The 26,539-nt window shown below is 43.8% G+C and overlaps 1 protein-coding gene across 2 annotated transcripts in view; it reads left to right on the top strand.

Annotated features, from left to right (window-relative positions):
- Positions 1-4,368: 4,368 nt before the first annotated feature.
- Ubr2 (ubiquitin protein ligase E3 component n-recognin 2) overlaps positions 4,369-26,539 on the top strand; it is an 80,326-nt gene continuing 58,155 nt past the window's right edge. Inside the window, exons 1-7 of one of the 2 annotated variants that reach the window (XM_075980825.1) lie at positions 4,369-4,743; positions 14,162-14,421; positions 19,560-19,638; positions 21,399-21,512; positions 23,657-23,787; positions 25,272-25,410; positions 26,346-26,408. In XM_075980825.1, the coding sequence (XP_075836940.1) occupies positions 4,666-4,743; positions 14,162-14,421; positions 19,560-19,638; positions 21,399-21,512; positions 23,657-23,787; positions 25,272-25,410; positions 26,346-26,408 (864 nt within the window). In that variant the 5' untranslated portion in view covers positions 4,369-4,665. The remainder of the gene's footprint in view (positions 4,744-14,161; positions 14,422-19,559; positions 19,639-21,398; positions 21,513-23,656; positions 23,788-25,271; positions 25,411-26,345; positions 26,409-26,539) is intronic. The other variant, XM_075980826.1, reaches the window with a different exon arrangement.

Below are 26,539 nucleotides of genomic sequence, written 5' to 3'. Positions count from 1 at the left end.
TGATGTCTCTAACCCTGAGAACAACTTTGTTGGAGAAGGGACGTCATCTTCTAGAATTATTTCCAGTTATCATGGGGGGTGATGTTCTTCCTATGGGATCCTGTGAAAGTAAAAATGATGACTGTTTCAAGATTACTGTCTGGTATAATTGCAAATGGTCTCTGAGTGGTCAATAGGGTTTTTCTGAAGTTCTTATTTGGATTTCTGGCCAGAATGTTGTAAGAAGGTGCACCATTTCAGCTAACCAAGTTGAAACCATCTTGAGCAGCTGGTACTTAAAACAGCATCATGATGTCATATCAACCAGGTGAAGTCATTGTTATGGGACCCCATCTTCTTCCTGGAAACTTTAAAGATTACTGCAGGAAAATTTATTGTTCATTATGGAAGACTTAAACATTATTAACATAGACATATATTCAATAAAAGGCACACTATAGACAAAAATAGGTATGGAGAAAAGTAAAATTTATCCTAAATTTCCTCTCCCCAAACACTCTCCCTTTACCCCTCTGTTTTCATGTAGTGCACCTGTGTGCACGTGGTCATGTCTGTGTGTGCGTGGGGGGGCGTGTACTTTCTTTTAGCCCCCTACCTCCCAGACAAATCACACAGAGCCTCATTTTTACTTATGAATGCCCGGCCTTAGCTTGGCTTATTTCTAGCCAGCTTTTCTTAACTTACATTATCTCTTCTACCTTTTGCCTCTGGGTGTTTACCGTTCTCTATTTTTGGATGCCTTCCTTTCTTTCTTTCTCCATAACTGGTTGTGTAGCTGGATGACTGGCCCCTAATGTCCTCTCTCCTTCTTTTCTTGCTCCTTGATCTTCTTTTTTCTCCTTCTATTTATTCTCTCTGCCTGCCAGCCCCGCCTATCCTTTCTCCTGCCTTGCTATTGGCCATTCAGCTCTTTATTAGACCAATCAGGTGTTTTACACAGGCAAAGTTAACACAGCTTCACAGAGTTAAACAAATGCAACATTAAAGAATGTAACACATCTTTGCTCATTAAAAAAATGTTTCACAGCATAAACAAATGTAACACATCTTAAAATAATATTCCACACAGGTTTTACTAGATAGCTCTGGCTCTCCTGGAACTGTATATATAGCTGTCCTTGAACACCACAGAAATTATCCTGCCTGTCCATAGAGTACTGGGATTAGAAGTGTGTGCCATCAAGTCTGGCAATAGGTTTTCATCTTTTTAAGAGTTTGGAAACATTATAATAGGTGGCAAAACCAGAAACAAAACAAAATCAGAAACATATTCTAACCTTGGTCTTGCTTAGAAGTGTCCTATACGTAAATCAAGCCTTCCTCTGGAATAAAGTAGCATACCAGATAGGCATGCAGACAATTCTGTAGCATGTTTGATACCCAAATGTTTTCTCTGCTTAGTATATTTATGTGCCATGTGTGTGTGTTGTGCCTTAGAAGGAAAGAAGGAGACATCAGATGCCCTGGGACTCGAGCTAGGGATGGTTGTGAACTGCCATATTGGTGCTGGGAGTCAAAGCTGGGTCCTCTGCAAGAGCAACAAGCACTCTTAACCACTGAACTATGTCACTAATCCCTCATATTTTCTTTTATAAAAATTGATAACTTCATGTATGTGTAAATGTGTGCTTACGCCATGCCATATATGAAGGTCAGAGGACAGATATGAGCCTTGTTTCTCTTATTTCACCACAGTCCCGGATGGCGATTCTCTAGTTGTTAAGTTTGTATGGCAAGTTCCTTTGCCCACTGAGTGTTGTGTGATGTTTTATTCTTTTGGCTTTTGGCTTTTGGGGGACCTGCCATCCAGTTTCCAAATAAATCACACAGAGAGACTTATTCTTAGTTATGAATGCCCAGTCTTAGCTTGGCTTGTTTCTTGCCAGCTTTTCTTAAATTGTCTCAACTACCTTTTGCCTCTGAGGTTTTTTTTTCCTTTTCTTCTGTTTATCTTACTTTTACTCTTTCTCCATGGATGGCTGGGTGGCTGGCCCCTGATGTCCTCCTTCCCTTGTTCTCCCTCCTTGTTTGTGGTCCTTGTTCTATTTATTCTCTCTGCCTGCTAGCCATACCTAGCCTTGCTCCTGCTTTGCTGTGGCCATTCAGCTCTTCATTAGGACCATCAGGGTGTTTTAAACTGCAATCAAATCACAAAATTAAACAAATACAGCGTAAATAAAAGTCCCACACCTGAAAATAATGGTCCCCAACAGCTGAGGCATCTTACAAGCCCAGCAGTAATATCTTTGTTTTTGTCTTAACTAGGAAATCAAAACCAAAACCTAGTACATGGTAGGCAAAATCCATCCCCTGTCCAAGAGCAGATTTTTTTATATGCGTGAAAAGGTTTTTCTCTATTTCAAAAGTAATATTTTGGGACTGTGGACATGGGTGTTTGTGGAGGGGGCTAAAAATCTGACTAACTTGTGCTAGCTTCCTCTTTGTTGAGGGTGAAGAACTCAAGGCTTCTAAAGAATGAATGCTGTCTCAGTTACTTCTGTTCCTGTGATAAGACATCATGACCAAGGCCACTTACAGAAGAAAGGGTTTGTTGCAGCTCAGGGCTTCAGAGGGTAAGTCCACATTGTGGTGGGGAACATGGCCGCAGGCAGGCAGGCAGGCAGGCAGGCAGGCAGGCAGGCAGGCAGGCAGAGCAGCTGAGAGCTTACATCTGATCCACAAGCAACATGCAGAGATACAAGTTAACTGGGAATGGCAAGAGCTTTGGAAACACAAAAGCCCTACCATAATGATACACCTCCTCCTAACAGTTCCACCCACCGGGGAACAAGCATTCAAATATATAAGCCCCTTCAGGAGCCGGTCTCATTCAGACCACCTCAGCTGCTCTTCCAGGGCCCAGCCCAGGGGGCTAATGCCTTTTCATTCCCTAGCGTCAAAGGCATCCATTATTTTCTTCAGGCCCGGCACATATGAGGTCATGCTGATGATGCATTTGTGCTCCTCCCTTTCGCTACCAGGCTATTAAAACAAAAGACCCCAGGGAATAGGAGTCTGGTATCAACCAGAGCTTATCTCCCACAAAGAGATTTCTTACAGTTTCTATAACTTGTCAGAGCACCTTGCAGGAGAGACTGGGATCAAGACAATGATGGATCAGCGATGATTGGGACCACAGGTTGACCAGGACTGCCCTCTGCTTACACCTAAACCTCACGTCAGAGTGGGCAGGGGGGGTCGGCGGGATATAAGGTCACTCTTCCCAATGTGGCTATATCGAAAAATCTTCCTTCTCTGCTTTTTCACTATTTCCTATCTCTCTAACTGTCCTGTTAAAATCAAATACCCAAGACTAGCTTGTTAGTGCTACCAGGTTCCAAGAGCTAACCCTAACAACTCCAATTAAAAAATTTTTTAAAAAATCAGCCTCTTCCTACAGGGCAACTAGAGTCAGGTCATCCGTGAGAGCCTTAACTTCTCCACGACGATAATTTAAAAGGTATTCAAATACAGTATTCAGTGTATAGACGCCCCTAATCATTCTGCTTTTAGAGAAAAACGATGGCAAAACCCTCAGGTGCAGTCAGTATAATCTTAAAGCAACGCAGCTGGAAAATATCCAGTACCTCTTCTAATGCTTTGTGGACTGCCATTGGACCTTAAAATTTGTTGCTGTTGTTGTGGTTTGTTTGTTTTTTCCCTTCAACCTTTGAAAACCTGCAAAAAACAATGGCAGTCCCAGCTCTACACCCCGGCTCTCCCTCCGCGCAGCCGCAGGACGCAGCCGGGTTGGACGCGGAAGTAAGCGCCCACTTCCAGGGCGCTTCTCCCGGAACCCGAGAGTGGGTCTTTCTCGTTAGGCTACCTTTCTTTTGCATCAAGTCTTGAAAAAAAAAAATCTCAAGCAGAGGTCATAAATTAAATTGCTTGAGAAGTTTTAAAAAATATTTCTTAAAACTTTTCAAAACCTCGGTACTAAATATACCTCGATACTGTAAGGATGACAAGGCAAGAATAGAACGTGCGGTTCATTCATTCTTTTGACAATTGAGGGCTTGTCCGACACCAGACTTTTGACAGACAGCTGAATGTCTATCGTGCCAGGAACGGTTCTTGGTGATAGGGAGATTTTTTTTTTTATGACAAGAATAAATGGGATTGAGAGACTAAAACGACAGTTCACACGTTATTTCACTCTTCTGGCGTCAAAGTCCCTTTCACGGATTCTAAATTGTCGTTTGCCAAGCTTCCGCCAGCGGATGTACTACAACTCCCATGATGCTCGCGCGCGGCCCCTTTTTTTAGAGGCTTCGCTCGGCTCCCTGGCCGCGCAGGGAGCGACTACAGTACCCAGAATGCTCTGCTCCCCCGTCTGGGTGTTTTTGCCCCTCTCCTTGCGTTGAACGCGGTAGTGGCCATCCGGAGTGCGAGGCCTGCGGTTCTCGGTGTCCTTCCCCGGGTCACGGGCAAGGCGGCGACTTGACTTCTGGGCACTGAGCCCGGGCACGCGCGCAAGCGACCGCCGTCCCCGCTGCAGGTTCGCGTCCCGCTTTGCTCCTTGCGAGACTCGGCTCGCGGCCGCGAGGACGCCCCGGGACTGACGCCCCGGGACAGAGGCGACCGTCGCGGCTGCGGGAGCAGAAGCGAAGCCAAGGTCCGGGGAGAGGCGACAGCGGCCAGAGCGCCCGGGGAGAAGAAGAGAAGATGGCGTCGGAGATGGAGTCCGAGGTGCAGGCCATCGACCGCAGTTTGCTAGAATGTTCTGCTGAGGAGATCGCAGGGGTGAGTGCGGGAGCCCGGGAGGGCGCGGCCTGCGAGGGCCGGACGTAGCCGGACGTAGGAACAGAGTCCTGGAAATCCCGAAGCGCACCTCTGACTTCGGGTAACAGCCGCGCTGGCCCTGTCCTGTAGGGTAAAAACCCAGGAGGCCATCGAGCCTGCTCCGCGCCTTCTGTGCTAATAAGTCCCTAGACCCCCCCCCTTGTACCTGGCCACTCGATCAAGGCGCTTTCATTATCCCTCTTTACCCTCACTCTCCCATTAAGTCTACAACACTTGGGCCTTTGCCCTTTCTGCCGGCTGTTGGAAGACGGGAGGGAGGGAGCGAGCCGCTTCCTAACGTTGTCGTACGGTCGCCCTACTTTATCTTCTGATTCCATTTTTTGGGCTAGACAGAGCAGTGTCTGCGCTGAGGCTTGTTGTCCTCGTCAACTTTGTTGCTGGAGCTGCGAGCCCCACAGGCCCCCCTCAATGCTTTTTTTTTTTCTCTTAAGTTCTTTTGCACTTGTTTATTTAGTTAGATGTCAACACTGGTGCTGGTGTGCGAGGTATCGTCTTGATGCGTTTGCTGAGCATTTGAGACTGGGAGGTTTTTTCTTAAAAAAAAAAAACATTTTTCTAAAAGTTGGGAAAAGTTGGACGGAGAACAAGAAACGTTATATAACTTTGAGAAAGCAGCTTTGGTTAACAGATGCAAGCTCATTAATGATAGTTGATCACAGTGTATCAGCAGCCCTTAGGCCCTAAACTTAAGCCATTCAAACTCAGGGAGGACTAGAAATGTAATAGGAACAGTGCTGATAGAAGTAGCAAAATTATAAAGACAACGACTTCAACACATTCAGTGTCGTCCTTTGCCAGTGAGGGCAGGGGACACCTATCAGAACAGATTGTCCACAGTGACTGTGAATGGCTCAGACAATTGGAGCCCAGTCTCAAAGACCTCCAGATGAAAAAGCTAGGAATTGACTCTTCATCAGCACACTGCATGCTGGGGCCAGTATTTGGGATGTGAGGCTGTTGAGGGTTTGAAGCGGATTGATGAGACCAAGGAAGTTCAGGTGGAAGTGAGTGAGAGAGGAAAGTTTTTTAAAAATACATTGTCTTTCCAAGTTTTGTAAATTTTTTTGTAAGACTAAGGTGTGCAGCTTGTTTTCGTGAACTTTGTGTGAAATTGCACAACCCAAGGATTTTCAGCCCCCATCTGCCTTTGATTTATCAATGATATTTGGAAAAGAAAATTAAAACCCTGCTATAAGAAAAGAGGAAAATAATTAACAACACTGACTTTGTATCTTTTTCTAATGTTGTCAAATCTGTTTGTCAAAGTAGTGGGTGTTTTGGTTTGGTTTGGGTTTTTTTCTCTCGCTCTGAATTTTTGCATCTGTTGGCTCATGACACTGTGTTAGTCCGTTCTAAAATTGATGAGAGAATCCTCAGTTTGTTGAGGTTCCTGAGGAAGCCATTTAGAAAAACCCGCTGCGGAGGCTGTTGCTCCCAGCTCTTAAGTGGTAAAGTTTTCAAGCAGATGAAGTGGAGGAAAACAAGGGAAATGCAACAAACCTTTAAAAAAATTTACTTCTAGCTATGTGTACTTGTGTATGTCTGTGTCAGCTATGTGCATACAAGTGTAGATGTCTGCACCCTGGCCGCAGGCACTGAATGCCCAGTGTGGGTGCTGGGTGAAGAAGTATGTGCTCTTAACTGCTGAGCCATCTCCAGCCCCAACAGACCCTTATTAACTTGTGCTTATTTGAAACTTGTGCCTGAGCTCACGCTGCTTTCTGCTCAGTTGACTTTTCAGTGGCTTTCTTGTGTAGATTTATGAAGTTAAACTTGAGGAAATGTAGTGTGGCGGCCAAGAGAAGCCCCTCAGACAGAGCAGATGCACATAGAAGCCATGCCTGCTCCCCCAGCCCCTAGAGGGGCTTCCTGGGTCTCTTTAATCAGGACAGTAACACTTACCACTGTCCTTTCAGCCTCAGGCTCTAGCGCGGCCCTTAACCACAGCTGAAATCAATGCACGTTTTCTCTTTGGTTAAAAGTAAATTTTAGTCAGGTGTGGTGACGCACATCTTTAATTCTGAGGCAGAGGCAGGTGGATGCCAGTTTGAGGCCAGCCTGGTCGGAATAGAGTTCCAGGCCAGTCAGGGCTATAAATAAAAGCCTATCTCAAAAAGAAAATTTTAAGTAATTGTTTCAGAATTTTCACCTCTGTGATTGATAATATTCTAGGACCAATCCCATTTTAACTTGATAAATACTGATGCCTTTTGTGTCGTTATTTTGAAATGGGCTTGCTGTGTGTCCCAGGCTAGCCTTGAACTCAGAATCTCCCTGCCTTAGCCTCCTGTATGCTGGATGGCAGGCATGTGACACCACACCTGGCCTCTGAGTACCACCAAGTCTTCAACACTGTTGACACAATGTATTAGAAGGAAGACTTGTCTACTGCATCCATTTCAGCTAAACTGACTCCACACTTGTGACGCTAGAGGATCGCAGAAGCCAGCTGGTGTCAGTCTTCTCTCTCAATAGAATTGATTCAAGCATGATTATTCCAGTATGTTCTAATGGGAGATTGCCGTTTTGGAAATATACATATTGCCCCCACCCCCACCCCCAAAAAAAGAAATAAATCTAAGCTGTGTTGGGTGGTGCGCTCCCAGCTTTCAGAGGCTGAGACAGCAGAAGCATTTGGAAGTGCCAGTCCAGCCTTTGCTATATAGGGGATTCTTGTCTCCAAAAAGAAAGGAAATTTGGAGCTCGGTAGATGCCTCATTCAGTCAAATACTCTTCTTCATGTAGGCATGAGGGCTTGCGTTCTCTCACCAGCACCCACAGAGAAAGTCAAGCACAGTGGTGTGTGCCTGTGATCCCAGCACGGGGGAGCAGGAGACAAGAGGATGCCTGGGGCTTGCTAGCAAGCTAGTCTGGCTGAGTCAGATTCTGAGAGTCTTGTTTAAAATAAGGCAGTGAGAAATTGAGGAGGATTCTGATGCTCCTTCTGAGGCATCGTGCACGCACACACACAGCAATTGAGAGATTTCAAGTTTCTTTCATGAACTTGAATTTCTGTGTTTGTGTGTATGTATGCGAAGAGTGCATGCCAACCACTCTTGAGGTCGTCCTAGAACATCATGTGGAGTCTGTTCTCCCCTTCCATCTTTATGTGGGAATTAAACACAGGTCACCAGACTTGTCAAGCAAGCTCCTTTAACCAATGGACCATCTTGCCAGCACTCATTATAGAGATTTTGTGTAGAGTTTTGTGATGTGTTGATTATTTCTGTCTTTTGCATTGTGAATAGTCTGAGGGAGGCAGAGCACACACTGTATGGTTCAGGGTCTAGGAGCACTGCTAGAGTTGTATGGCTATGACTTCCCTTTTATAATCTTTTCATCATTCCCCAAAGGAATATGTCCCCCCGCCTCAGATCTCCAAACTGTAAACAATTGCTAATCTATTTTTTGTCTCCATAGATTCGTTTATTCTGAACATCTCGTCTAAATGGGACCATACAATATTTTTTACAGTTTTTCTTCTTTTCACAAATGTTCATTAGTGTTGTAGAATGCATTGATACTTTATTCCTTTTCATTACCAAACAATAGCCCCTTGTACAGATGGATATAGCACATGAATGGATATAGTTTTATCCATTCATGAATGGGTAGATATTTGGGCTTTGATGCTTTTTGGATATCCGGAATGGGCTACTGTGAATATTTGTGTAGAGATTTGTGTGTGCACACTTTGATTTCTCCTGGCCATGTCCCTAGGAGTGGAACTGCTGGGTCATATGGTAATAACTCTTTTGAGGAACTGCCAGCCTGTATCCAAAGTGCTGCAGCATTTTTATTCCTTCAGCAGTGCAGGAGGCTCCTAGCTTTCTGCACAGTTGCCAGCACTGTCTGTCTTCCTGATTATTGCCCTTGTGTTAGGTATGAAGTGCTTTCTCATGAGTTGGATTTGCATTTCTTCCGTGGTCTTGATGTTGAGCACTTGCCACGAGCTTTTGCCCATTTCTGTATCTTTCTACCTACTGGCTTAATGTATTTCCCCCAATTCTGTAGTACATTTTACTAGTGGGGATTGCTGTTGCATAGCCTTGTTCGAAAGCCAATCAGATATGCTGGAAGGATGCAGCTTTAATTGGCTATAGAATACTTAGTTGCAGTAGCAAAGAAAGCTAACCTCTAGGGAATTGTTTGTGTGTTTCTGTTTTATGTATGTTCTCAATCTCAGGGCTCAGATTTAACGTTCAATGACAGGAAAGCTGGAAATGTTGTCATAGCATGTTTACTTTAGTGGAATAAGGGGACAGTTCCTTTACTTACTTGATGGGGACTTACTTATAAGGTAGTAAATGCTCCATCCAGTCCATGTTTCTGAAATAAGGACAAATTAAAGTACAGTCAAATGCAGCAATGTTTCACATGAAAGACTCAGCTGCATTTAGCAGGGGAGAATGGGTATGAAAAGCTGCTCATTTCATTCTGTTGAGAAATCTGGGAGCAGTCATTGTGAGAGACAGTCCTAAGTTTTTCCTGCCTTATATAATGATGCATGTTAAGTTTAATCATATTAAGATGCCTGTAATAGAGTCCAAATGTCTTAGGTGGCTTTTAATATTTCACACAACAGTAATAAACTTTGTATTTGTTTACTTATTTCTGCAGTATCGGTACCTAGGGCCTTATGAGTTCTGTACTGCTGAACTACATCGTCAGCCCTGGTAGTATACTTCTAAGCAATGGGGAACATATGTCAGCCTTCTTAGCTAGGTTTTGAAGTAATAGCAGATACACTATAAAAGTAGATATTTGTTTTACTAATGATATGCTTTGTGTAAGAATAATAATAGCCTTAACTTTTTTCTTAAGATTTATTTTTAATTTTGTGTGTATGTATGTGTGTGTTCATGTGTCTGTGTGCATGTGTGCAGATGCCCTCAAGAGGCCAAAAAAGGTCATCAGATTCCCTGGATCTAGAATTACAGGTGGTTGTAAGCTGCCGTGAGTGCTGGGACTGGCTGAAGTCAGGTGCTCTGCCCCTACCGTACCGTACCTTCTCCAGTCGAAGCTTCTTTTTTTTTTTTTTTCCATAGCTTTTTGGTTCCTGTCCTGGAACTAGCTCTTGTAGACCAGGCTGGCCTCGAACTCACAGAGATCCGCCTGCCTCTGCCTCCCGAGTGCTGGGATTAAAGGTGTGCGCCACCACTGCCCGGCTGTCGAAGCCTTTTCATTGGACAAACTTTATGGGCACATTTGATACATCTGCTGACGGAACCACAATGAATACTACATAATTTCTTCTAAGAACTACCTTATTTTTGATTACAATTCTTCAAAAGTGAGGCTTTAGGAGAGATGGGAGCATAAAATACGGAAAACTAAATTTTTTCTTTATTCTTTTAAAACAGAATTCCCTGTCGCTCCAACTAACTTTCATTCCTGAAGTAGCTGAAGATGACCTTGAATTTATGATATTCCTGCTTCCACATCCCAAGTGCTGGGATTACAGGCATGCTCACATTCCCCCACCTATTTCACCATTTTAAACTTAATCTTTTTTTTTTTAATTAATGTTCTTGTCTAGGTGGTGGCTATGCCTGCCTTTAATCCAGGCACTTGGGGAGGGAGAGGCAGGCCGATCTCTTGTGGGTTCGAGGCCAGCCTGGGCTGTGAAAGGAAGTTCCAGGACAAGGTCCAAAGCTACACAGAGAAACCCAGTCTTGACTGTCTCTCTGTCTCTGTCTCTCTCTTTCTCTCTTCTTTCTCTGTCTCCCCAGGGTTTATCAGCCCAGGTTGTCCTGAAACTTGCTTTATGGGCAGACTGGCCTTGAACTCATAGAGACCTGCTGGCCACTGCCTTCCCAGTGCTGGGATTTTCATTCATTCTCTTGTGTTTGCTTTCTTACCGTAGTGGAATGTAGGTACAGGGTCTTGCTCATGCTACGCAAGTGTTCTACCCCAAGCTATATCTCCAGTCCTCTCTTTTTTGAAAAATCTATTTATTCAGGACATTTCTGGCCAGATTTGCTGCCACATGCTTTTAGTCACAGCACTCAGGTGGTGGAGGCGCGTGGATTCCTGTGAGTTCCTGCTCTACACAGGGAGTTCTGGGCTAGCCAGGGCTATAGAGTGAGACCCTGTTATCCCCCTCTGATTTTCACTTTATTTTAAAATACGTGTGTGTGTGTAAGAGAGTATGTTCACATGATTGCAGGTACCCATAATGTCCAAAAGAGAGTGCTGGATCCCTTATGCTGGATCCCGAGTTGTAGACGGGTGCTGGGAACAAACTCTGGTCCTCTGTAAGAGCAGTACATGTTTTTTTTACCCTCTTAGCTATCTCTCTAGCCCCTGAATATATTTTTTAAGTGAGTATTTATTTATTTGGTTTTTCAGGACACAGTTTCTCTGTGTAACAGTCCTGGCTGGCCTAGAACTCAGAGATCTGCCTGCCTCTGCCTCTCGAGTGGATTAAAGGCATGCATTACCATTGCCCAGCTATAATTTGTTCTTACTTGTCCTGTTGTTGGACTCTAGAGTCCAACACTGTCTCCTACTGAAAAATGCTTTTAATAAAACCTTAGTGTTGTCAGTTAAAATTGTATTCAGATTTCTTACACTTTTTCATTCACAAAATATGCATAGAATAATTTGATAACTTTTATTCTTGTCTTCGCTCACCTGACAATGAATAAACAGTTGGACATTTACCCATGGATGTGGCCAATAAAGGTGTCTTTTAAAAACTCAGTGAATGAGGTGCACTGGTGCACACCTTTAATACCAGTACTCAGGAAGTAGAAGCAAGAGGGTCTCTTAAGGGTTCAAGGCCAGGCTGGTCTATATAGAGAGTTCCAGGATATCCAGAGCTACATAGAAAAATCCTGTCTCAAAAACAAACAAACAAAAAGTACTCAATGAGTAAGATTCCACTGCTTGCCCTTTTTATAACTATAGAGCTTAAAGTGTGTGTGCGTGCCTGTGTGTGTGTGTGTGCACGTGTGAGTTCATGCTCACACATTGTGTTCCTGTATGTATAAAATTTTGATTTATAGCTACTCTTTAAAAAGGGAGAATCCTTAAAATGTTGGGATTGTCTCCTAAGAAATACTGTCATTTTAACAATAATTTGCTCCCTTCCTGCTTACATGAAGCAAACATGAAGATAATTCACTTTTACTCAAGTGGTAAAAAACTTAGGTTTGCAGTTACGGCCTTTCTTTCAGTACCAAGCCTTATGAACTAAGGTACTTAGATTTTTAGCAAGAGTTCTATGGAACATGAGATTGGCTAAAAAGTTATTTAGTTTAGTCACAAATATTTCAAATGTTGTTTGGGCTGAGGATTATACAGATAATAGCTAATGAAGGTCTTAATTGACCGACTGTCTATGAGCATTTTCTCTTGATGTACACATGTGTGGCCATGTGTATTCCTGGTGCCCTTGCAGTTGAGAAAAAGGCCCCACATACCCTGGAATTAGAGTCACAGATGGTTGTGAACCACCTCGTGGGTACTGGGAGCTGAACCTGGGGCCTCTGCAAGAGCAAAAGTGCTCTTAACCTTTGAGTCATCTCCAGCTCCGCACATTGACTTACACTCTATCTTCCTGCTTCTGGAAGTACAGGTGCACACACAGCACTCTGCCTGGCTTGGAGTCCTCCCCCAGGCTCCCTTTTTGGTTTTTCAAGGCAGGGTTTCTCTGTGTAGACTCAGCTGTCCTGGAACTCAGAGGTCCGCTTGCCTCTGCCTCCCAAGTGCTGGGATTAAAGGTGTGCAGCATCAAGCCTGGAAAGTAGAAGCCTTTCTTAACAAGACTCTGATCGCATCTTGAGTAAACCCTGGGTTTATGAGTTGTGTTAGCAGTTCACTTAGCTGCGTTGTAGTAGAAATGGTCCCTTTATTTCATGTTGTGAGGTTTCTATCTTTTTCTTGGCTTAGAGCCAATATGGCACAAAGAAGTTTAAGAGAGCGATGGCATGTGTGGCAGAGGAGGCAGGGTATGTGGCAGAAGGCCAGAAAAGGGGAGAAGGAGAGAGGAAGGGCAAGGGAGTGCTTCGAGGGGTCTTACCTAGGGCTCAGTGGCTTCAGCTTTAGACTTAACTGACCTAAGTCTAGAGGTCTGGACCTCCCCTCCCCTTTCTTTCTGGAGTGTAAACAGAATGAGTGAAAACACACTTGTAGTCGTTCACCAGTCTAACCAAGTGCTCACTGCTGCACACCTGACGAAGGGCAGGGAGGAGGGAAAGGGACTGAGAAGACACCTCCTGGGAGGAAAAGCCAGTACACTCAGAGAGTGACCAGAAACAGCCAGAAAGCAGGGCAGTAAGCCAGAAGGACTTAGCAGGCCATTTCAGGGCCTTAATCATGAACATATTGGGAAGATGTATGACATGTCCAAGTGGGGATTTGTCAAAAATTACCCCAATAGTGAGGTTAGAAAAATTTGCAGAGGGACAAAGCTGGTGGGGACCCCAAGAAGTCCATGGCCATGCTGCTCCTGGGACGGGGTGAGGGTTCTGTAGAGAGAAATGAGTGGGTGCAGGAAAGTTTTTGGGTGCCTGTCTGACGGTGAAGACAAAGTGCCGATGTTGAGTGGAGCAGAGGAAACTTTTCAAGTCTAGGTAAATGCTGACTTGGAGAAAGGAGTAACAGATTCAGATGGCGGTGGGAGGTTAGGAGTTCAGTTTGGGACAACTTGTGAGATATCCAGATATATAAGTAGATGGAAGCAAAGTCGAGGCCCAGAAAAGGGAAGTGTTTTTGATTTTTGGTTTTTTTATTTGGATTTAGTAGAGAGAGCTAAGGGGAAAGGATTTAGAGAGAGAAGCTGGTCAGAGAAAGAAGCCATAGTCAATAGGCCAGGCTCTTGTAGGATAACGTTCATGAGAGACTACACACACACACGTACACACAGTCTATCCATCCAGGCTCTTGTGGGATGACATTCATGAGAGCACGCATGCGCATACACACACACACACACACACACACACATACACACACACTCACTATCTATCCATCCGTCTGTCCCTGACATGAAAATCCCTCTCACAATTGGAATAACATTTTTTGAGCAAAGCATTAGAAGTCAAATGAACACAACAGCTGTGGTTTGAATAAGGTGTGTGTGTGTGTGTGTGTGTGTGTGTGTGTGTGTGTGTGTATGTAGAGAGAGAGAGAGAACGAGAACCTTTATGAGGGTCCTGGGGATTGAAATGAAGTCATCAGGCAAGGACTTTAACCCATCTTGCTGGCCCTGATTAAAATTTTAATGTATAACAATATAAACAAATTATTATTATTATTATTATATTTTTACCAAAAAGGAAGTTGGGTATAATTGCTCGAATTTAGTACTCAGTTGATCTTATTTAAAACTTTTTTTTTTTTTTTTTTAAAGAAATGGCTGCAAGCAACTGACCTTACCAGAGAAGTATACCAGCATTTAGCCCACTGTGTGCCCAAAATCTACTGCCGGGGTCCCAACCCTTATCCCCAGAAGGAAGACACACTTGCACAGCACATCTTGTTGGGGCCAATGGAGTGGTACATCTGTGGTGAGGACCCTGCCCTGGGCTTTCCGAAGCTTGAACAGGCGAACAAGCCTTCTCATCTCTGTGGCCGAGTGTTTAAAGTAGGCGAGCCCACGTACTCTTGCAGGTAAAATACGACAGTTCTTCTCTGAAACCTTCAGATTTTTATTTCCAAATTATGAAACCTATACATTTAAAAGTACGCACCGCCAATACATACAGTTTAATTAACTGATTTAGGAGCAAATAGTCATGAAATGTTTTTTCCAGATCAAGAGCAGCCTGTGAGCAGCACAGGAGAAGGCCTGAGTAACTTCCACCTCTGTCCTGGCCTGTTACTTCCTGACGCATCGTGCTTACAATGATTCTTTTTGATGCTCACATTGTTCCGGAGTTGGCTGTGGAACCCCGTCACACTGGCTCATTTGTTTCTCTCCTCTGCCTTCATTAGCTTTGGGGTGTTGCTTCCCTCTCTGGCATGATGAGATGCCCACAGCTTTCTGTATTTGCTGTGACCTATATGGAGAATCAGTCATTTCTCCAAGGAGTTTCTTTTTAATTGGGAATGGTGGAAATTAGGATATGTTTGCTGTATGGGCCTACTAATACAAGATGACCTTAAAAGATTGGTGAAATTGAGTCTGTGAGAGAAGACAGAAGAACGTGCCCTGACCCCTTCTCACTTCCTGTGCTGATTATCACTGCTTAACACTCTGTCCTTCCAGAAATTCTCTGTGCGTTACTAGGCAACATGCATGCATGCGTATACACAGATGTACAGACTGTCTTAACTGTATGTGCAAACATAGGGTGGCAAGATGGCTCAGTGGGTAATGGCAGCTGTGCTAAGCTTGACCAGAGTGTGATCCCAGAGACCACTCAAAAGCCCATATACATGTGACCATACACACAAAATAAATTAATGTAATGAAAAGAAATATGTAAGTCAGGTGTGGTGATGCACGCTTCCAGCACTCAGGAGGCAGAGACACGCAGATCTCTGTGAGTTCGAGGCCAGCCTGGTCTACAGAGCGAGTTCCAGGACAGGCATGGCTACATAGAGGAGCCCTGTCTCGAAACAAGTATGTATACAGAACTAAATTTTCTAAAAGTTTAGCGTCTTTCCATTCAGTTTACACAGCTAAAGAGTATGCCATCGTGCGGATATACTGTTGATAGAGGCGTTGTTCAACTTGTAAAAAATATTTTGCTGTAAAATTTGAATTAAGCTAATTAAGGTATCTGGTTTTCCATGTTATTTTTTCCTTATCAGTGTGGTCAGAGTATCACTTCTGATTGTACTGTACAGTGAAGCGCTGTAGAGCGAGTTCTTGGCCTTATAAAGACCTCTCTGAGCGTGCTGCTGCTGCTTGGGGAGTAGATGGAGTTCAACCTTGTGATTCACAGATACGGAGGCTGCACTCCAGTGGCTCCAGTGGTGTCCTCTACCCAGAAGATACAATGCCAGCCGCACATTTGTCTGCCTTTAAATCTAAAGTCTGAATTTTACCCCAGTCTACTTGATTTTCTTTTTATGATCTTGATACTTTTGAAGATTACAAACTAGTTATTTTTGAAAATGCCCTTCAAGTTGGATTTGTCTGGTAAATAGACCTTGTACCTTTGGCCAGATTGCCACAGAGATGATGAGTCCAAGCCTGGTGTGTGGCCTGTGGTCCCATTGATCCTTGATGACAGTGCTGTCCGCAGCTGTTTCTGCTATAAAGTCATTCCCGCCCCAAGTAATGAAGAGTTGTGTGGGAAAGCACTCTCATGGTGTTAGCTGTCCTTTCCTCTGAAGCTTTGAGTGTCTTTGTTTTGTTTTGTTTTGATATTTTTGTAGTGCTAGGACTTGAACCTGAGATGTATTGATCCATGACCATAACAGCTGAGGCACATACGTCAAGGCTAAAGTGCCAGCTTTGTGGAGGCTATTTCCTCCGTCCACCTTTGCAGGGGTCCTGGGGATTGAAGGGGCCATTGATCCAGCACCATTTTTTTTTTCACTTAGCCACTGTGTCCTAACTTCACACAATAGGAGCTTTTGCCGTTTTGCCGCTGTTTGCTCTTTTTTTATGCTGCTAGTGTTCTCAGAGTGCTTACTTAGTTTCTGGCACAAGATTGCTGGGCATTGGTAGCACACCTTTAATCCCAGTACTCAAGAGACAAAGGCAGGTGGATCTCTGTAAGTTCAAGGCAATCCTGGTCTAGAAAGAGAGTTCCAGAACAGCCAAGACTACACAGAGAAACCCTGTCAGAAAAACAAAAAACAAACAAAAGATGACTCGGTGACATCGTAGATTTCTCCCTGTCTGCCTTGATCAATCGTTTTCCCTAGAAATGGTTTTCTGGGTCAGGAATAGTTTTTAGCATAGGATAGCGGCTGGATGGCAGCTGTGCTCATTGCTTTGAGGTGTTAGCCCTTCTAGACCCTCTTGTGGTCTGTATTCTATCACTGTCCAAGCACTAAAATAGATATATCTGGGGTCTATAGTGATTTCTCCAGTTCTTGCCCAACCCCTCAGGGTTCTTTCTGACCCCTCCCACCCAATTCTGAAAACCCATTTTTCAGGATGGGTTGATTTGCAATTGTTATTCCTATGGCTCTCACCTTGGGTTTGATTAATTTGCCAGAAGGAATTGTATTTCTTGGGCTACTATAAAGCATATCGCAAAGGATACAGATGAAGGAATATACAGGGCAAGATCTTGGAGAACCTTCTGTGCCCTCTGGATGTGGCTCCCCCCAGGTGTTGAGCATTCTGGAAGCTCTCCATGCTGTGTCCTTTCTGGTTTTTATGGAGCATGGGTGAAGCTCAGTCATGTGGCAGTGTGTTGAACAAAAAAGGGTAAGCCCTAATGCTCATAATAGACTGGGAAAATCCACAGAACCTGTCTGTATGGATTCTTCTTGGCCTTGAGCATTCCTTTAGGTGGTTTGGGGCAGGACTGTTCCTGGAATCTCCATTAGGATCCATTTAGGAGCTACTCTGTGAGGGTTTCTCTATGGCTGTCTTCAAGACAGAAAGGCTGGGGTGACTCACGAGTAGTTCAGTTCTGGTCACATGACTTAGAGAAGGGCAAGGTAAGAGGAAGGCAGCAGAAGGTCAGAAGGAGTTTGCTTTCTAAGGCCTAGAGCACCTCAGGGTTATTCCAGCCGCTAGGAAGCACGAGCCAGAACATCTGTGTCATGTCACACCAGGCCTCTGCTTGGAAAGCCCTTTCTTTTATTCTTACATGCCAGAATGTTAGGGGTTTTCCACTCATATATAATAAAATGTGGGAAAATGGGCTGTTTTTGTATTTTTTTTTCATGCAGCTAAATTTAAATGCTTAGACCTGTACTTTGTTGTTAAAAATATATGATGGCGGCTGGAGATTGGCTCAGCAGAGGTCCCAAGTTCTGTTCCCAGCATCCATATTGGTCATCTTGTAGCTACTGGTATCCCAGTCGTAGCAGTTCTAACTCACCATTGCCCTATGCAGGCAGCTGCACTCAGGTGCACATACCCAGAAATACATAAAATTTAAAATGCTGAAAATAAATATTTGAAAACATATGATATGCTGGCAAGATAGCTCAGCAGTTAAGGGTGTTTTTCAGCAAGCCTCATACCTGAGTTAAATCCCAGGACCCACCTGGTGGAAGGAGAGAGAGAATTGTGGTACATAGGCATGTGCACTCACACACGTGAATAAATAAAATTACATGAGTTGGTGATAATAAAAGTTTATGACTATTCTTTTGTTTTTTTAATGGACTTTTCTTGTGGGCACTGAAACTCAGACATGTGGCAGCTGCTTTTGGGACTCGTCCCTGGTAAAGGCTAGGGAGTCCCTGAGATCGAGAAACAAAACAAGACCTCTACCCCGTGTCTTGGGTTTTCTGTCACCCCTTAGAGAAAAAATTCTGAGGCCAAAGGGCTTTTGATTAATTTATTACAGAGCACAAGTAGGGTATGCAGGCTTCTAGAGAGAATTGTGTTGCTGGGGTTTTAGACAGCTTGTCGTATGGGCAGACTAAATGGAAGAAAGGATTATTCATCAGTTAGGGTGAACTATTCTAAGAGTGGGTCCACTCTCTTTCTGTCCTTACATGGGGTTTTCAGGTGTGTCAGGTACGTGATGGGAACAGCTGGTCCTGTGAGACTGAAGATACGGAGAAGTTGTTCTGCTGAAGCAAGGCTAGCAGTCGTCTCTGTTGGTCCCAGCCTCTTTGGGGCAGTACTGTGTTGCAGCAGTCAAGGGAGGCCTGCTGCAACATAGCTCTGAGGTTGCATCAGCAGCTAGCCTCCCTGTAATTTGACTCTTAGTAGAAAATCAAGTTGTATTGTGGCACTACTCTCTGTTACCACAAAGTACATGGAAGTTTAGTGCATAGACAGCATGCTTGGGCTGTAGAAGGAGATGTTGGTAACTCGGAACCATGGACTTGGCCTGCACCCACATCTCCATTATCCCAGGTTAGACTGCTCTATGAGCTGCTGTTTCCCAGTTGCAGATGTGGAATATTTATCTATTTAGTGCCTCAAACATATACTGTCAGAGACCTGTGCTACTGTTCAAAATACAGGGGACAGTTGAAAGTGACATTTTACTGCTCTTTAAGTTCCTTCAATATTGCTATTAGTTGTATAAGTTGTATATTTCCAATTCTTGTTCAATGGTATTTATTTTCAACCTTTTGAGAATGTTCTTCAGATTAAGCATACAACAATTCTTCCATTCTGGGCTTTTGCAGCCTCAGACATTTCACTCTTGAACCCAGTTAGTCATAGGGCAGTTGTTGGCTTAATATGCAAGACATCTGCTCTGGCATGGTGGTGCATATGTTTATTCCTGGCACTCCGGAGGCAGAGGCAGGCAGATCTGTGTGCGTTCAAGGCCAGCCTGGTCTACTTAGTGAAATAACAAACAGAAAAGTGCTACTATCTAACAACAGGAGTTCAGTACTCACGCCTGACCTTCATTTTAGATGCCACTTCAATAGAAGGTTGTAAGCTGTGGCTGCAGGGTGCATTAGCTTAATAGATCAAGTCTTCCCAAACCTGTGGAGCAGTGGACAGACCATTCTGGTCAAGGCTGTGCTGAAAGGTTCCATCATATACTCCAGCCTGAAAACATGGGTGATTTCATTGAGCAGAGAGCTGCAGATTTGGGGACTAGCACCTCCTATTTTGACATTTCCAGAATGGTTCTGATATTGAGGGAGAGGATTAATTTTTGATACCCATTTATTCATTCTCTTTTTCTTTAACTTGACAGGGATTGTGCAGTTGACCCTACCTGTGTTTTATGCATGGAGTGCTTTTTGGGAAGTATCCACAGAGACCATCGATACAGGGTCGGTAATGCGCAAATGGCAACCACACACAGTATTGAATTCTATACTGGGTACCTTCTGTCTCATTTTAAAGATCTAATGGCTGTGAGGGCAAACTGACTACACACCATTGCTCACCATGGTTGATTTGCTGCCCTGGCTGGCTACGTGGACATTCCCTTCCTCCCTTACTGCTCCACTTGGACTCCCTCCTAAAGCAGCATGCTCAGGCCCAAGGGCAGGGCCAGTCTGCAGTGAAGGAATGTGAGCAGTGAGCCCCTTGCTAGAGCATCCAAACAAATTCTCATTTCAAAACCAAAAGATTTAGAGGTAAGGGTGGGGGGAGGGGGAATGGTTTCCAAATTGTGGGATTTTGTTTTTGTTTTTAGGAAATGTAGCTGTTAGTATAGTATTTTCCAAGCGTAGAGAAAGCCCTGGGTTCTATTCCCAGAAGGGAAGGGGAGGTGTTCAGTATAGAAAGGGCTTTGCTAAGCATGGGTAAAGCCCTTGGTTTCGTCCCAGGGGAGGGAGAAGGAGAGGGGGTAGAGATGTTCAGTATAGAACTCAAAGATTTAAGAAAGATAACATAAAAACTGGATCTTCTGTGCTAGCTGTCCACTAGATTGATCTAGTACTTTAAATGATTATTAAAGAGGCCTATACTCCTCTGTCATTCAGAGCCCACCTCTAGCCCCTAAGACTCTTGATGATTTTATTTGAGGCTCTCCCAGACCTGCTCTGTCCTCTGCTGAGTGTGGGAGGTGGAGAAGGGACTGTTGTTTGAGGAACCTTGCATGCTCCCTGGATAGACTGTAGGAAGAGCTTCAGTCCTGTTCCTAATCCCAGAGCCCAGCTGGGCCAGGGCTCTTCCATGGTTGTTGGTATTCCCTCTGCCCAGGTCTTGATAATAGAGAAGAAAGGATATATAGAATATCAGTACACACACACACACACACAAGCTGGCGAGACGCTCCCAGGTACCCTTCAGCTGCTCTGTCTGGTGTTTGGTAAACAAGCACATGTGTACACCAAGCTGTTTCCCAAGTGGCGGCCTACCATGTTTCTTGGCCATATCTGATCTCCTGTGAATAAATAGAATATGCAGAATGACACTAATTACGCTGTGACACAGAGCATACAAATGCTTGCTTTGGGTAGAGTAAAGTTGCATTTATTCAAAAATTTGTTGCATCTGAATTAACTCATTCCTAACTCTTTTTTTGTGGTAGTTTTTTAAAATTACTACTGGTATACCAATTATTAGCCTGTAGGTTTTGTCTTGCCAGACTTAGTAGCTAGTTGCTGTGGCTTAAGTAAGTGTGACTAATTCCTGAAGCCTCCAGGTGATAACAAAGTTTCAATGAGCACTTTTTACCAACCCTTTAAAGGAACGGAATTTTAGGAGTTGTTAAAGAAGAAAAGCTGTTTGCTTGAGCCTACTGTGTTACAGCATCATTAGCACAGACAGCAGCGCTCTAGCAGAACCCCAGGGGACCCTCCCCAGTCCTGTGTTTTCCTAATTAAGAAAGCAGTGTGTGCAGACACAGCCTCTCTGAAATACCTGAACTCTCCCCACTATAGCAAAGTAGCTCAGTTTTTTTAGAAATCTGTCAAAAACCTACAGGCTTACTTGCAAGAAAACATTGACAGCCCCTTTTATTTGCTATTTTTTTCTCTTCAAAGCAAGGAACACTTAAGCAGTTTTCTGTCCTAGCACTTGATATTATGTATAACCTGACATCCAGTGAATATTTACCAGATAACTGTCTTTTTTCTTCAAGATGACGACATCAGGAGGTGGAGGCTTCTGTGACTGTGGTGACACTGAAGCGTGGAAAGAGGGTCCTTACTGTCAAAAGCATGAGCTTCACAGCTCTGAAGTTGTGGAAGAGGAGGTAAAGATGCCCCCAGAGTTGTTGTGTAGGCAGAGATTAATGTTGGTTGTCTTCCTCTGTTGCTTCCCACCTTACTTTAGAGACAGAGACTCAACAGCTGACCATTGAGCTCCAGGGAATCCTCCTGTCTCCTCCCCAGAGAGGGATTCTGTTCCTGCAGAAAACGCTGCCTAGTGCATGCTGTATCGGGCCCAGCTCTTTAGAGGGATGCTGGGGACAGCTCAGGCCCTCTTGCCTATGGCAAGCTAGCTAGCCAGACTAGCAGGGTTGTTAAGCTTCAGCTTCCACAAAAGACCCCACCTCAGCACAAAGGAGAAATCGATAGAGAAAAGACACCTGACATCAACTTCTGGCCTACGATTACACATGTACACATGTGCAATGAATCATACCTACACACATACATAAACACACCATACACACATGTGCACACAGAGAAAAAATGATTAAATACTGTATTAGGTAGGAACAAAGATAGAGACATTACAAAGGGAGATTTATTAGAATCTAGGCTTGTACCGTAGGAACCGGCTCGTGCAGCAGTGGCTGTCTGCGTGCTGGAGAGACTGAGAACAGTCCACAGAGCTGGAGGACTCAGCATTCCCAGTTGGCACCGAAGCCCTGGCAGTTCCTGGAGAATCACTAATGCTCAGTTCACTTTGGAAAGCCAAATTTTTCAGAAGCTGGAGTTTGATGGCAGCAGTTATAGCTGTCCTTGCTCAGGAGTGAGGGCAGACAGGCATTTGCCTGGGACCTCCTTCCAGCTGGCTCCTGTCAGAAGGTGCTGCTGACTTTGAGGGTGGATCATCGTTGTCAGTTAAAGCTCTGTAATAACTTCATACGTAGACCCAGACTATGTCTCCTAGACAATACCAGATTCCCTCATCTTGCCAGTCAAGATTGACCATTGCAGGGCTACAGAAAGCTCACGGCTAAGAGCATTTGCTGCTCTTCTAGAGGACCCAGGTTCAATTCCCAGCACTCACATAATAACTCTCAACAATTTGTAACTCCCATTCCAGGGAATCTGACAGTCTCTTCTGGCCTCTCAAAAGCACAGGCAAGTATGTGCTGCAAGAAACACTTGTAGACAAAACATTATATCAGTAAAACTAATTTTAAAATGATCAGTGTTGCAAGTACTATCTGATTGTGGAAGAAATTTGTTGAGCAGGCATATAGACAATTGGATATGTTGTGTTAAACAGCAGTAGCATATCTCATCACTGTGACAGTTAAGAAAAGCCCCATCAAAATTCCACATGGGGGCTGGAGAGATGGCTCAGAGGTTAAGAGCACTGGCTCTTCCAGAGGTCCTAAGTTCAATTCCTAGCAACCACATGATGGTTCACAACCATCTATAATGAGATCTAGTGCCCTCTTCTGGCATGCTGGCAGAGCACTGTATAAATAAATATGTAAATAAATAAATAAATAAATCCCTTTTTAAAAATCCACATGGCAGAAGGAATGAACAGAAAGGTAGTGGGTTCAGGTACTTCTGTTTGTTGAAAGCCACAATAGACTGTGTGACATCTCCTTTGATAATTTAAGAAACTTCTCCCAGGTCTTAAATGGGGAATGACGTTTTCTCCTATGTAAATTGGATGACTGATTGTCTTTCCTTGTTTTATATGTGGTTTTTTTGCATTTGTTTAGAGTATGAGTGCTTGTACACATGTGCACACACACATACACACGCGTGTGCATGCACACACATGCATACCACAGACAGTCAGAGCACCTTGCAGGGGTCGTTTTTCTCCATCTACTGTGTAGGCTGTAGGGATCAAACTCACATGGTTAGACTTGACATCAAATACCTTCACTCAGTTCTGCAAGTTGGAGCCTCCCATACACACTGGAAAGATGGTTTGAGGTTAGAGTTTAGCGTTCCCATGCTGTTCCACAATGCTTAGTTATATGCATTAGGCATTTGAGTGTCTGAATGTTTCGACTCAGCTAATCTAAAATTGAGATCATGGGAAGAAAATGTTTTAGGAATTGTAATTTTGTGTTTTGTAACATGTACAGGATTAAATTTGTTATGTAACAAAACCTGTCACCCTTCTTGTGTTTGAGAGTTGGAGTTGGAAGGCAAAAAACAAAACACTAAGGGAGTTGTGTTTTCTGTTCTCCCTCAGGATCCTCTTGTGCATCTATCAGAAGATGTGATAGCAAGAACTTACAACATTTTTGCTATTATGTTTCAATACGCAGTAGATATACTGACCTGGGAAAAAGAAAGCGAATTGCCTGCAGACTTAGAGATAGAGTAAGTATGGCCCGTTCCTTGTATATATGGGACCTGCTAAATTTTAACGTCATTCACACAGCTAGGAGAGAACATAAGTCTTTTCTTTTAAAATTATTACTGCATCTAGCCTCCCATTTATTTGTGTATGCCATGAAGGTCAGAGGAGAACCTGCAGGAGTCGGTTCTAGCTACCAAGTGGATCCTGGAGACTGAGCTCAGGTTGCTAGAGAGCAGCAAGTAACCTAAACTGCTTGGCCACCATGCTGTCCCAGCACTTTTTTAAAAATTATTGAATTTTAGCAGAAGCTTGACTTTGATATTCCAGCTTTGCAGCTTGCATGCTGATCAGTGAAGGTTTTCCTGGGACTATTGGTTTGTAGCAGTGTTAGGTCACACAGAGCTAGCAAGACGGCTCAGCAAGTGAGGGCCTTGCTGCCAAGTCTGACAACATGAGTTCTATCCCTGACATCTCTGTCCTTTACTGTCTTTCTCTGACTGGCCTGAACTCACTGTGTAGCTGTGCTGCCCTCAAACTCACAGAGACCTGCCTGCCTCTCCTCCAAAGTGCCGGGACTAACAGTGTACACACCACACCCACTAGCCTTCTCCTTTTGATGATCTAATAAAGCTGGAAAGATGTCAGGGGATGAGCTCTTCTATATAAGTGGGTTTAGGGTTTTTATGAAATGCTCAATGCAATTTTAGCCATTTTGCTTCTAATTATAAAATATATTCAGCATTGTGCTATCTTATTGTCCATCTGCCATTTTTATTTACACTGCTGAGGTCATAAACTAGCGAGCAGACAGCTGGATTCAGCCACAGCTGTGTTAAAGGACTGGCTGCTAGCCCCTCCCTCACTTCACACAGCCTCCTCTTTTCTGAAATGTCACTCCCTGCTTATTGGATCTTTGTTCATAGCTGAGGGTGACTGGGCTGGAGATTGGACATCAGGAGGTCACCACACTAATTGGACATCAATCACCAAACGGTGACTGCTTTTTCAATGTGTTGCCGATAATTGGGGTTGTGCGTTATGCATTGGGTGGATTTTCTTCCTTCCTTCCTCCCTCCCTTCCTCTCTCTCTCATTTGTTTGTTTGTTTGGTTTTTGGTTTTTCAAGACAGGGTTTCTTTGTGTAGCCCTGGCTGTCCTGGAACTCACTCTTGTAGACCAGGACTCAAGATCCGCCTGCCTCTGCCTCCCAAGTACTGGGATTAAAGGTGTGCGCACCACCACCGCCTGGCTTTTCTTTTGTTTGTCTTGGTTTTGTTCTTGTTGTTTTGACTTTATTTTCATTTAACTGGCCTGGGCCACCAACACGGGGAACTCAGATGGGCTTCTCTTTTAATATTTGCCATTTATCAGTTACCATCTGGCTGCAAGCCTACATCCTCCAGAGCCCTTTGGCCAGCACTTGAGCTGGTTTCCCTTCTTCAGTTCTTCTGCTACTGCTCACGCCCACTCTTTACACTGCATTAATGTCAAAGTTCTCTCCCCAGAGAGAAGAGTGACACCTACTATTGCATGCTGTTTAATGACGAAGTTCACACCTATGAACAAGTCATTTATACTCTTCAAAAAGCTGTTAACTGTACACAGAAGGAAGCCATTGGCTTCGCAACTACAGTCGATCGAGATGTAAGTAATTTATCATGAGAAAGTTAACATTTCTTTGTTTGGTTTCTTTCATTTGTTTTTTGAGACAGGGTTTCTCTTTGTAGCTTTGGAGCCTGTCCTGGAACTAGCTCTGTAGATGAGGCTGGCCTTGAACTCAGAGATCCACTGCCTCTGCTTCCCGAAATTTAACTTTTTTTTTTTTTTTTTTTTGAGAAGGGGGGTCTTACTTTCTAGTCCAAGCTGGCTGGAACTTGCTGAAACTTGTCTAGACTGGCCTTGAACTTAGAAAGATCTTTATGCCTCTACTTCCCAAGGTCTAGGATTAAAGAAATAGAGCTTTTATTACAGATAAACTAGCATAGAAAAATTAGTAAAAGTGTATGTGTCTAAGCTGTTTTTCAAATTTTGTTTGACTATTGGCCCAAATATATAGTTTTAAAACTAAGCCATTACCAGGTAGAGCATTCAAAGGAAATGTACAATTGCCCTAGTTCTGCTTAGTCATTAGAAACACTGGGCCATGACAATGGAAGTTAGAGAAGCCTGCTAGAATAAGTGCTCTGTTGCCGTGTGTGTGTGTGTGTGTGTGTGTGTGTGTGTGTGTGTACACACTGGTAGTTTAAATAGTCAAGCTAAGAAAAATTTTAGTCTTGTCTTTTTTTTTTTTTTCCAAGACAAGGTTTCTCTGTGTGTCTCTGGCTGTTGTGGAACTCGCTTTGTAGACCAGGCTGGCCTTGAACTCAGAGAAATCTGCCTGCCTCTGCCCCCCAAGTGCTAGGATTAAAGGTGTGCATCACCACCACCTGGCACAATTTTAGTTTTCCATTGGTGACTAGAATAGATGTCATAAATATTAAAGGCTGACTCGGGTTGTACATTCAAGCATATTCACTGATTGACAAGCTACTCACGCTGAATGTAATGCTTTCACAGTTAGTTTTGAATGTCTTTCACAGGGGCGTAGGTCTGTTCGATACGGAGACTTCCAGTACTGTGATCAGGCAAAATCAGTCATTGTGGTAAGTAATTTAAAAACATATCTGTTATTTTTTATCAGCTTAAAACGAACTCTCTATTATTTAGCATTTATCAAGACATTTGTTTGCCTTTATAAACCCACTGTCACCTAAATTATGTTTAAAGATCTTGA

The sequence above is a fragment of the Microtus pennsylvanicus genome, chromosome 7 (assembly GCF_037038515.1).
Source record: "Microtus pennsylvanicus isolate mMicPen1 chromosome 7, mMicPen1.hap1, whole genome shotgun sequence".
NCBI classification, from domain to species: domain Eukaryota; kingdom Metazoa; phylum Chordata; class Mammalia; order Rodentia; family Cricetidae; genus Microtus; species Microtus pennsylvanicus.
The sequence above is the reverse complement of the archived record's forward strand: the minus strand, read 5'-3'. Positions and strand labels throughout refer to the sequence as shown.